This window comes from Etheostoma cragini, chromosome 1 (genome assembly GCF_013103735.1).
Source record: "Etheostoma cragini isolate CJK2018 chromosome 1, CSU_Ecrag_1.0, whole genome shotgun sequence".
Taxonomy (NCBI): Eukaryota; Metazoa; Chordata; class Actinopteri; order Perciformes; family Percidae; genus Etheostoma; species Etheostoma cragini.
The window spans coordinates 28,850,427-28,862,849 of record NC_048407.1 but is presented as its reverse complement, the minus strand read 5'-3'; the positions used below and the strand labels follow the sequence as shown (position 1 = coordinate 28,862,849).

Genomic DNA, 12,423 nt, shown 5'->3' with positions numbered 1-12,423 from the left:
CACACACACACACACACACACACACACACACACACACACACACACACACACACACACACACACACACACACAATAGCACTTCAAGCTTCATGAGTAAAACTTAAGGTGACTAAATGTTATTGACATACCATTTACTTTTTTGTTGATATTCACCAGGACTCTGATGGCACGCCATGTAAGACAGCCAAGCAGCAGTCTGGCCGGGGCTCCAGCGCCCACAGAGAAAGGTCTGCTGTCGTCAATAATAACCGGACACAGAGCCACACTAACAGCACTCCGTCTGGAAGCAACAAGGGAGGAAAGGTAAGATTAGCTTTACTTTATATGTACACATACAACACATGCATCAAAGATAAAAGAAGAACAGACCGGTAGTCCAAACCCGTACTGTTATATGTGTATCACTAAATACACAGTATAAAAGTCAGTGTGTACAAATTGTTCATTTCTGAAAGTGTAACACATTTTGAGGTGTTTTCTTGTGAAGTATGCTTGATTAAGAGCAATAAAATTAAACAAGTGTATTATATTTCTCCACCATTACCAGCCTACAGTATAGCGTAATGAATACCCAAGGGAAGTACTGCAGTAACTATCTTTTTTTGTTCTTTTGCTTGTTCTTTCCCCTAGGCAAGGTTGTCGCGTTCTCAAAAGGGCGGCCACCACGGACAACAGAGCTCCTCCTCCAACAGCACCAAAAGTCATCAGAGCAACAAGCCACACCACCAGGGCAACAGCAAGAAGAGGAAAAATGTGCGAGACTCCACACAAGAAGACCTCTGCAGATAGGGGTGACTTCAGCTGCCCCCCTCCCCGTCCTTGTCTGCAACTGACTGACTGTCCTGTCCCGCTTCTGCTGCCAGACTCCCGCCTCGGGAGGTTTTTAGAAGTGTTAAAGCATCTACAGGATCTGTCTCTCTGTCAAACCTTTCGGGATGACAAAGCAACAATATATAGCAGGAAAGAAAAGAACAAAAAAGAATTATTATAGGAAATGGGGTTTAATTTATTGGACCTGAACTGAAATCAAAAAGGATATATGCTCATTTGCTTCCCAATAGCTTCTTTTATGGAGCGGTTTTGCTTCCCACAGCCATAACCTACAACAACATGCCTCTTGCGCCTCCTGCTGTACAGGAATAGACATGTCGGGTGTCTGGAATCTACTCTGGAGCAATACTTGGAACTGCTGGCTGGAAAATAGGATGAACATTTTTATCAACAAAGAAAAAAAAAAAGAAGAAAAAAGCAAATGTACAAAAATGACCTGTTGAAAAACATGTACACAGATTTTATTAAGATGGTAACTTACAAATGCAATCAGTAAGAGTGGGACATAAGTTATGCATGATAATTCTTTTGTTGGTTGATTTTTCTGTTGGATTATTCTGTTTTGTTATGTCTAAACAGGTTCTACAAAGATTTGTACAAAAAAGGCATAAGCAAAAAAAACTAAAAAACGTGAAAAAACCCAAAATAATTACATAAAGAAAATGTTTCATATTACATTTTTTTACAAGATATACCGATCAAAGACATGTAAACGTGCACATCTTGTGCCCTCAGCTTTTTGGCCAAAGCTAAGAGCTGGTTTGGGTCCCATTGCCAACATAAATCATCAGCATCTACTTTTACGTCTGGTTGCTATCTGTGAGTGTGCTACAGTGTTAACATTTAGCCTTTAGTGAGCCAATGCTCACGTACAACCCTATAGAGCTCAATAGCACAGTAGCACAGCCACATCAGTGTACAGGCTATAAGACTACAGGTTGAAATTAATACGCGGTGATAGTGGTTTTATCGAGAAATCCTACACTTTAAAAAAAAACGTGTTAACAATACATCGGTGGGTGATGATGTTTCTTTAGTAATTTACCCACGGCAAAATCATTTGTATTTGTTAAATGTATTTATTTATTTTTTTATTAATTATATGAACATAGATGGATAAATGTATTAACATTAGAGCCCATATCTTTGAGTCCCATATTTGAAGTTTGATACGTTGTGGGGAGGGTGGGGTGGGAACAGTTTTATTCAGGTACAGTAAAATTACCACCTTTTTATTATTTCATTTTTTTTTTTTTTTTTTTTTTCAGTGTCAGTTGAGTGACCAAGTAACTTTGAGAGACTATTTTACTAGGCCTACAATGAGAATTCTATGTGGCTGGTCTACTTACTTTAAAAGGGAGCTGATTTTTATTTTATGAACTATCATAGCAACAAACACCTGTTCATTATGTCAAACCCCCCCTGTCATTGCAGTACAACAACTAACCTGTAGATGGAGGCATTGCTCTTAGTCTAAATCCACAGTTTAGGCCTGTCTACTGCATTTTGGATGGTTCATCTCGGCCTTATTTTTGTGAATTGGCTGATCACATTCTGCTATTTGGACTGAATGTCCAGCTGCACATAGCAAACCTGTTGAGCTGAGTGCTTACTAGAGGGAGTTACAAACCAAACCAAAGCACACCACAATCCTTATTGTCTCTCTCCCAAATGTGTCAACTATCACCCACAGTAAAACAAAACAAGTAGCCAGCAATAACAACCTCCTTTCATGATATATTATTACCCCACAATGACAGCTGCAGCAACAGAGCTCACCGCTCAGCGTGTTTAATCTTTTGTGTTAAGACAGTGATGCACATTTGTTACGTACAGCCAATTATAGTAAGTGATAAAACGTTGAAAGTACGGTTACTTGCCCCCATCCCCCCCATCCATCCGCTAAAGTTGCGGTTTAAATGCAGTATTTAGCCTAAGCGCTGGTTTTGTGGTAGACAGACAAGGAAGAAGGTGAATTAAGTTAGCCGTGCCATCTGAATGTCCTCTGACCATCTCTTCACTGCAGGAAGGCTTGAAACCCAACTGTACTCATCTGAAACGTTGTTTCTTTGCAGCTATTACAATTCATGCAATAAAACCAGTACAATTAAACCGCGTGTTGAGACAAGTTCTTGCTTTGCCTTCGAGTCGTGTTTTGACTTCTGTCTTTCTGCTCAAGTGCTCTTGGTTCAATGTAAAATCCACAACATGCGATGTGGTTCGATATGAAAAGTGGCGATGCAGAAAAAAAGAAGCCGTGTGTGAGTGGGTTGGTAGGCGCGTGAGAGGGATGGAGGAGAAGGAGGGGCATTGTCACTTGGAGTAGCGCGCGGAGGGGACAGTAAAACACGCGCCCGTTGACTTTACCTACCGGTCTTCTATGTAGATGTTCCCGTGGGACATTACTTCTGTCAGGTAAGACACTACAACTTCGTTTAATAAAAAACAATGGCTCCAAGTGAAAGCTTCCAACCTGAAACCCATGTGGCAGTTGCCACTCCGCTTAAAAGCAAGGTTAATTGTTGCTTCGCTAAAACAAAAACAGCTGAAAGACGGATTTCTTTGCCCAAAAGTTTTCACTTCTGTCATGAGATTTCAATTTGGCTCGAATGTTATACTAAGGTGTACCTGTTTTTCAGAGTTTGGAGTTAAAAATGTCGACATTTTGTTCTGGGTTTTTGTGCCGCGTTTTCACCTGGCAGCTCTTGTCATCCATAGGCTGGGCTTGAGTTTGAGTTGGGTAGCCTACATTTCGGGTTACTTCGAGCTAGCCAACGGAGCCTCTTCCTTGGCTCACTTGATCATAGCAGTCGTTGTTGAACTTGGTCGCTTTCACACCTGGACAGTCCGGTTCGTTTGGAGGGATGTGAAAGCTAATTCAAACGCCGACCAAATAACCTAATAACTCTAGTCCGCTTGAAGACGAGGTTCTCGGTTCGCTTCCAAGTGCACAACAGACCAAAGCATGTCAATTGAAGAAAATCTTTATATGTCCCTTGCCAAACAGTGAGCCAAAACGGTGCAATTACCTGCCTGTAATTTAACCAAATTTATATAATTTACGGGATGATAACTTTAAAATCTACAACCAATTATAATCCCTCGTCGTCTGTGTGACAACACATCTTAATCCCTCTCACATCAAAGCCCGCTTTCTCCTTCACTCGGTCTTGTCAGCTGCACATGTTTGACTTCTTATGACGAAGCCTATTGCAAACACTAAAGTGCTATCTCACCGTACATTTGAGTTGTAAGTGGCTCAGCCATGAGCAGCCAGTGGAACACCACAGGCAGGTATCCAAACTGAGCTAAAATCAGTAAGTGGGCTACATTTCTTACTTCCTTTCTTCAAATGATCATGTTCTGTTTTTTTCAGTAACGTGTTTAACGTTAGGCTATATCATGAATTTATCACAAATATGTCTGATCGAAACAGAGAGATTATAGAATATATGTGTGGAACAATGCTGGTGTTCACTGGGTTTTCTGAGATTTCCTTTAAAATTCGGATCATTTTTTTTGTTCGGGGCACAGCAATGAAATGTATACAAGTCTACCAGTCAATTTGTGTTGTCTTTTGTCAGTAACTTGGTGTTCTTCCAACCAAGCCCGTCCCCAAAATACCGTCAAGGCAGGAAATGTTTTTTTAAACAAGTATGCAGATTCTGCACCCAATATCTTGAAAGAGTTTATCTCTTCATATCTCTTCCTGGAACATTATGCTCATTTTGCTCAGCAGGACTAGCGCCCCAATTTGTCTGTATCGTACTAGTTTTTACAGTCTACGTTCTGTAGCCTCATTTCAGTCACAATGGGTGGTAGTCTCTTGTAAAAACTACCACATAAAACAAGAAATCATTTTGAACAATGTAAATGACATAGCATAGGACTGTTTAACTGCAGCTGTCACTGCTCCTCCCTTCAGTCATTTCTTCATACATCCTTAATGGTAAACAAGTAGAGTAGAGTTCACAGCACTGAGTTTTACCCTGTATCAGACACTGTCATCAGATTTCATTGGAACTACTGTCTATTGAAGAAACTGTCCCGACTTGGTTGATTTACTGTTTATTTATGTTAATACAGCAATACAACCTTTTCTCATTCTGGCTGTCTGAATGTACCTGCACTCACCCTCTATTTGAAACCTTCTGTTTTAGTGTCTCTCTCTTTTAGCCCCCCCCCTCTTTATCTCTCTCTGGAAAGCCAAGTCTGCTCTGATTGGCTTGCAAGATAATTATGGTGCGCCTTTTTAAAGGCAGTTCCTAAGCTGTGGATGGAGATGCTTAGAAGGCTTAGAAGGATGAGGCTGCATGTTTTCTGAGCCTGCATGGGACAGAAAGCGTAGCAAAATGAGAATGGCTTGTTGAATCCCATGTTTTCTTATCTAGTCTGCCCACAAGAAACCGGCCGGACTGTCTTATTTCCCATTTGGGAATTTGAAGGCACTCCAGATACCCAAATGTATGTGCACAAGCATAAATGTCATGTCTCATGTAATAGCCTAGATTATGAACATAGTTGCTGATTAATTTTCTGTTGATCGACTGATTACTTGACTAATTGTTTCAGCTCAAAACACCAGCCATAATTCTTCCATTAAATTCCTTTTGGCTCTAACATTTCCAAAACAAGTTGTAAAGTGGCTTTTTCCTGATAACATGGGATGAAAGGAAGTCCTGAGATTTCTCTTAGTGGCAACAAGAGATTGCGTAGCTGTATAGTACGAATGTCTTTAAACATGATATGGCACTGTGTTTCTTGTCTAGAAAATGTAGAATTGCTGATTTAAAGCTGGTTGCTGTACCTGAATAGCTACTGTTATTTGCACTGTAAACTAAATACCTTGCTTGATATTTGCAAAGAAAATAAGATTGAAAAATGTGTAAACCCTGGTTTAAGATTCTCAATATTTCCTGCCGCTTTAATGGTGTGTGTGTGTGTACATTTGGATGATTACATCACTAATCCCTTTGTCAGTTCTGCTCTAGTAAATGGAGATAGCTTATGTGGTGACCACTAGCAGGGTTTCTGTGACGAGGACGGAGCTTCATCACTTTCATTTTCTAGCCAGCAGCAAATATTAAAGTCAAATGTACTTTAATTAATATTGATAATATAACTGGTTTGTCACACATTTTTCTGAGGAAAGCATATGCATAGGGTTAAAAATCAAGTGAGAAAACAAACCAGCCATTGACTTTGAGGCATGGAACTCATTTGTTTGCTTATAGTAAGACTGCAGAGCGGCCCTACCGTAGGCTGGGATTACAGTTTTTGTCATGGATCAGTGGATCAATGCACGGCTGGAAGGCCCAGGACATTTCATAGGAAGGCTGTCATCTAGATTGTGACATACATTGGCATTTGCCATCGTTGTGCAATTATCCATTGTGATGCTGCAATGTATCTCATTCTGAAATGATGGGAAGCTTGTTGTGATTGTGCATGTTATTAGATTAATTTACCAGTTTGATGGATCTGGACAGGGACAGTCTGTTGAATGTTGTACACACACACACACACACACACACACACACACACACAAACGAACATTGAACAGATCTGTACTGTTTAGAGTGACGCAGGAGTCTGCTATCCTCATCGTTGTTTTGTGACCAGTCTCTTAATAACCAGTGGTAGAGTTGTTTTGTGTTTCTTTCTTGTCTGTCATGCAGCCTCAGCTGTTGTAGAAAGCATAAAGCAGCTGTTCTCAAGGGGAGGTTTTAAAACTTTCAAGGGTCTGTCAGTAAGAGTTGTCCAAAATGGAGCATCTGTTTTTAGAGAATCCTTACATATTTAGATTATATACTGCCTGCACTGTTACATCTATAGTAAAAAAAGGTGATGCATTTGGAGTCCCCTGGGACAAAATTAATTGGGTCACTTAGGCTTTTGTGTACTAAAATGCATTGATTTAGGCATCATTATCACCAGTCTATATCCTTTGATGCACTATTATGTGACAAGGCGTTTGCCATGTGTCGTGTCTGGCAGGTGCCTTTCTTTATTGAACCAACAAAAAAGTGAGTTTGTGTTTATTTTGACTCCTCCCTAGTTTCGTTACAATTATTCAAAAAACTATTAGAGGTTAAATTAGTTATATTCGTACATCATCACTAGTGCTAAAGAGCATGCTGTTGAGTTGTGTGGCTTACCTTAACACTTGCATCCATAAATCTGCAAACACATGCATACAGCAAACGGTATTGGTCTGTGCTCGACAATGACAGTGGCCTTGACAGGAAATATGGGGAACCTCCACAGGAAATGTGTATGTGACTTCTTGCAGGCTGTTGTCTTTTTTTTATTCTATATTTTTTAGAAGTAAGGTTGACACAGTTTGTCAGGCACACACACACACACACACACAAACACACACATTCTCTTTTATTGTACTGGTTTCAGTGTCTCTTGTGCTCTGCAGCAAACTATCTGCTCTGTTCTGTTGTCCGCCCACCTCCCACCTCCCAAACAGCATTATTTTCTAAAAACTTTGAGAGAGATGACACAAACGTATATTTCAGAGGATTGGGGAAGGATGTGTGTCAGAATAAACCTACTACACCGCTGTACAGCTGAAAACTCTCTTAGTAGAAAAATGCCGTGTTCAAATCCAGTGCTGTCTTCTCTAAAAACACTCTGAACAGAGGCAGAATTGCTCACATAATAGGCATTTTCTTTTTTGATTAGTCATTATGATGTTTTTCAAATGCTTTTAGCCTCTCATAAAGCTGATTATTTCACCCATTTCTCCGCTCTCTCCCGTCGTCTCTCATCTTTCACTCTCACTTTCGAGCAGGCTCTCCGCTCTCTCTCCTCCTCTGGCTTGAAATGAGAGAGGTTCCTCTTGGTGGACAGTGTGCTAATGCCAAAACACTCACTGAGGACTAATCGGACTCATTAACTCAGACTCTGGTGCTTCCAGCCAGAGATCAGCACCAATCTTTCCCCAGCACAGCCTTTGCCACACATGTTAGAAACGCTTTTTTTTCAATGCAAATCAAAAGAGTCATCAAACTTAACGAAGAAGAATGATGTCGCCTGTACAAAGTAATTTTGCTATGCCGTGGGCACGTGTCCACTTTTAGCTTCAATTAAACATCACCTCAGAATTATTTCTGAAACAACATAGCCTATTTATAATGCACTTTTGACAACGCATGCCATGTCAAAAATTTAAATACAGGAATGACAACAGAGCGAGAGTCAGAGCAGAGTCATCAGATCATCAGTCGGTGATTCATTTCCACTAAAAAGTCTGGATTGTTTTCACACTGCTTATGCTTGTTTGATCTATTTAAAGTGAGCCTAACCTCTACCGGTCTCAGCATGTGAGGCTAGCGTGTAGGGTGGAGATGACCTTTACTTGGGTGATGTCTCTCTCCATCTCTCACTCTCAGGATTTCCCTCATTGTGCCGTGAAATCGTAGGAAGCTTCCCCCACTGTACAAAAATAAGGAATACCAGCAGGACGTTAGCAGGAGCGGCTCTTTAAAGTCACTCAAAGTTTAAAGGTTCCTGTCATTGACGTCATTCAACCTGCGGGGGACTCAAACTCATTGTTTCGGTTTAACGATTAAAAGGAATTAGAAGAGCCATATTAGCAGTTTCTAAAACGCTCTTTTCTATCCCATGTGTTTTCATGTCCTGGGTGCCCTAATCTATGACAGTGTACTAAATATCTTTGAGTTGTGGACAAAACAAGTCATTTTATGATGTCTTCTTGGGCTTTGGGAAGCACTGACCATTTTATGACATTTTATAGACTAAACAACTAATCGATTAACTGAGAAAATCATCGATTGATTAATGGACAGTGAAAATAATCATTAGATCCGGTCCCAAACCTTTCTGTGTCTGCCTGGGTCTTACTCTGGCAATATTCCTTACAGGGTAATCTCAGGTTTTGGGCCCCATGCATTTGTGTCTAAGACTGATGTTACCAGTTAATTTTTACACGACAATTAACCGACACTGATATCCCTTCTTCAAATGAGAGATTAGAATTGTATTATAACTCGTCTTTTTAGGTAGGTTTTTCATGCTATAAAAATGGTAGCACTATAACACTCTTTGTGTGTGAGTATGTGTGTGTGGGAGTGTGTGTGTGTGTGTGTGTGTGTGTGTGTGTGTGTGTGTATACCTTGGATATTAATCATGTGTTTTGTATTTACGTCTTATATACTATTGACCCCATCTAACCTTTAATTTTCAGTCAAACTTGTTCAAGACTGCTAATGTACCTTGCTCAGGAAAGCTCTCGAGGGGCAATAAAAGGCCATGCCCTCTTTTACGTCTGCTGTGTGATGAGGATCAGTGCCTCTGAGATGGGATGCTTTGGAGTGCCATTAGAGAAATGCCTCTTCACCCTATTGTCTGTCAAATTGTTCCATTTCCTGGGCACCTTTACTGCCCACAGCCCCTTTTGTGAAAATACTAATTACAATCTATCTTCAGCAGTTTGGTGGGAACATTTATTTCAATCTATGCACACACTCAGATTCAACCGTTTATTTGTAACCAAAGATACAATCAATCATACATTCAGACACCTAAATCTTGCACAACATGCCCATAATGCACTGGGTGGAGAAAGGGTTGGCCGCACAATGCTTTGAGCTACATAGATACATATAAGATACCCTTGTGTGGCTTACTTTTAGATTAAATGCTGTTTCGATGTTAAAATACCCTGCAGCAAGTATCAGCCGATGCATGCCTATTGTGAATGTTTAAGTGTGGATGGTGCAGATGTGTGGGTGTCTTGCTCCCCCCCCCCCCCCCCCCCCCCCCCCCCCCGCACCCCCATTTCAATTTCAGTGTTTTTTGTGCTTGCTGTGGTTTGAGGACATTATGTAATGCTTACGAGAGCATCCCATCTGGAGAAGTGCCATTGAGACAGAGTTTGCAGAACTTACTTTGGAACTGAAAAAGCAGCTTACCTGTGGAAGACATTAGGAACTGAGGACACTAAATGAAAAGAGGAATTTGCAGTGCAGCAGGTAAACCGCTCTCAGGCTTGAGATTTTTTTGATGGATTTTTGGTGTCAATTTTTGAATATATATTAATACTAAGTAAGTAATGTAGTTGGTACACAGAGTTCAGCACTTGGTGGATGCCGGTTTGATGACCGATATTGTACGAGTCTATGCATTCACTCTTTCAAGCTTGCGGCACTTTGCTGCTTCAACAAGCCACTCATTGTGCTCGGCTGGTTAATGGTTGATGAGCCCCTGTTTGCTCTCTAATAGATGACCTATCAAATGAATACAGTGGAGACCCTAAGATAAAGGGGATATGCAGCTATTGAGGCAGGATGGCTTTGCAATGTCCTGAGCCGATTGGAAGGAACGGTATCAGGAACAATTCTGGTATATTTTAATGGATCGGTGTTGGCTAAAATATAGCTGATTTAAATCTGATCCTTTCTTCGCTGAACTTTACTGGGTTTTGTCAACCTCAGTCTGCTAGCACTGCAGTGCTGCTCTTCACAGTGGGCTGGCTGTTTTTTCCATTTTAGGTTAACTGTCGAGCAATCATTTAGAGTAGGCCACAACTCTGCCTGTACATTTTTGGGAGAGGATGTCAGCCTTTTATCCCAACAATGCACATCCGGTGAGCCAGACCAAACTGGAGAAATTACTAGATTCTAATAGATAGAGTAGTAGCGTTTGTGATGCAGTCGGCTTGTAAGTCATTAAAAAAGGGATCTAAATCATTTAAAAATAACATTGAACAGGGGTGATTCAGGATTGCGATTTTATAACGATTTATTGTGCAGGCCTAGCTTCAGACTAATTCAACCAATTTACAGGCAGAAAATGTAGGTGCACACCTCAAATCGAGACAATGCAATTTTTCACATCTCCCCCAACTGTATACTGATAATGATTTGGGGATAAATACAGAAACTGCAATGTGCTGTTTTATTTTAGTCATTCACATTTGAATTGAATGGTTGGGTGCAGCCTGGAGCCCTGTATAGTCCTCTTGTTTTTGTAGAATTAACATTGAAGTGTAGACCTCCCCACATTAAAGGGAAATAACAGTGGTGTTAGGGACATTCCCAAGTAGAATTGTGTTTTGGATGTTTTATTGGTAATCATTTTGTTTGCTAAAATTGTAAAAAAAATTAATCTTCTTCCGAATTTTGCAGAGGCACCCTTTTGACCTTGCTATGGCAACGACTGCCGTTAAAAGATCTGGTTTCTGTTCCAACACACACACACACACACACACACTGCATCTTTTGTGAGGCTGTCACAGGGGCTAGTGCTGTCACCATTTGGATGCAGTGGTCCAGTGGAGAGACCCAAAGCTTTAGACTCAGATGTTGAATAGTTAAAAGGATGCCATTTCATTAATAAATGATGGTTAGCTAGCCAATCCTGTGATGTCATCCTGTCTTCCAGTTAATACAAGACTTTTACCGTAACACTTTTGCTCAGCAGAAATGGTTTGTGTTTTGTATTGAGGCTACATCCCTTTATTTGTCAATGTAATATAGGATTTCAATTTTACAGCTTTTAACGGACACATACTCCTAAGGACATAAACCATGTGCCCATAATTCAATTATAAACATTTGGTTCTTATCTGCATCCGTGCTTATCTATTCTGCCTAGATCACTGTTTGCCCCGACATAACGTAAAGTCAGTGGTTGCTTTCATAACAGCATCCATCTGTGACTAATTGTGCAGTGGCTGCAGGTTCCCTTTTTATGAAGCTGTCCTTGCTGAGTTGTTAGGGAAATGAGTCACAGTCTCTAAGGAAGTGAGATGGTGTGCGGTCGACTGTATGTCACAGGGTACGGTTGGCCTTCACAAAATAGAGCTCTCGAAGCATTGTAAACCTGTGAGCTTGTTTGACGTTAGAGCTCTGTAGGAAATGCATTCCCGATGTGGAGAAATGACGACAGAAACAGAAAGGAAAGGTGAAGAGTGCAAAAAGAGTGGGAGGTATGAAATTGCATTCACTTATACTATTCTGAAACTTCCCGTCTTGAAACATGGTGCAATCTGCTATAATAATACATTTTATTTTAACGTTCCTTTCTTGGAACTCAAGGACACCGTACAGGGAGACATAAGACATTTTAAAACGGCAAAAAAACAAAGAATACAAAAACAATAACAACAGCAATAACAACAAAGAGGCAGAGCAATTAACATTGAGTGGAATAGGCCGTTTTAAACGGATGGGTTTTGAATTGTAATTTGAAATGGAGGTATAATTCAATGTTTCTAAGTTGCGGCGTTAATGGATTCTAGGACTATAGATTGACAGTCAGACACATACACCTTTGCACTTAAACATGCTACATTTTACAGTGTAAGGTTTTTGAGGGGACATTTATCCTGAACACATCAAAAGTAAAAATCAGCTAGTCAGAACAGTGGAGCAAATGTAATTTAGTTCAATCACTGCTAACAGCTCGGCTGTGCTGACAGTATAGCCTATTGAACAAAAGCTCTCTGTGTTCCTCTTTCAGATGAAGCCTATGTGATGCAAGAAAGTGTGTGTGTGTGTGTGTGTGTGTCAATACATGGTAGGCAGTTATTATGATTTGGAAGGTTATGAACAATGA

General features: G+C 40.4%; 2 protein-coding genes across 4 annotated transcripts in view; both read left to right on the top strand.

Annotated features, from left to right (window-relative positions):
* The window catches only part of tent4b (terminal nucleotidyltransferase 4B), a 22,966-nt gene extending 21,148 nt beyond the window's left edge, over positions 1–1,818 (top strand). The window contains exons 11-12 of the mRNA XM_034879840.1: positions 157–303; positions 631–1,818. Coding sequence (XP_034735731.1) covers positions 157–303; positions 631–789 — 306 coding nt within the window. The 3' untranslated portion in view covers positions 790–1,818. The remainder of the gene's footprint in view (positions 1–156; positions 304–630) is intronic.
* A 1,217-nt stretch (positions 1,819–3,035) lies between these two features.
* The window catches only part of adcy7 (adenylate cyclase 7), a 59,861-nt gene continuing 50,473 nt past the window's right edge, over positions 3,036–12,423 (top strand). For 2 of the 3 annotated variants that reach the window (XM_034879821.1, XM_034879805.1), the window contains exon 1: positions 3,036–3,246. The gene's annotated coding sequence lies outside the window, so the exon portion shown is untranslated. Of the gene's footprint in view, positions 3,247–4,127; positions 4,149–12,423 lie in introns of those variants that run through there. The other variant, XM_034879815.1, reaches the window with a different exon arrangement.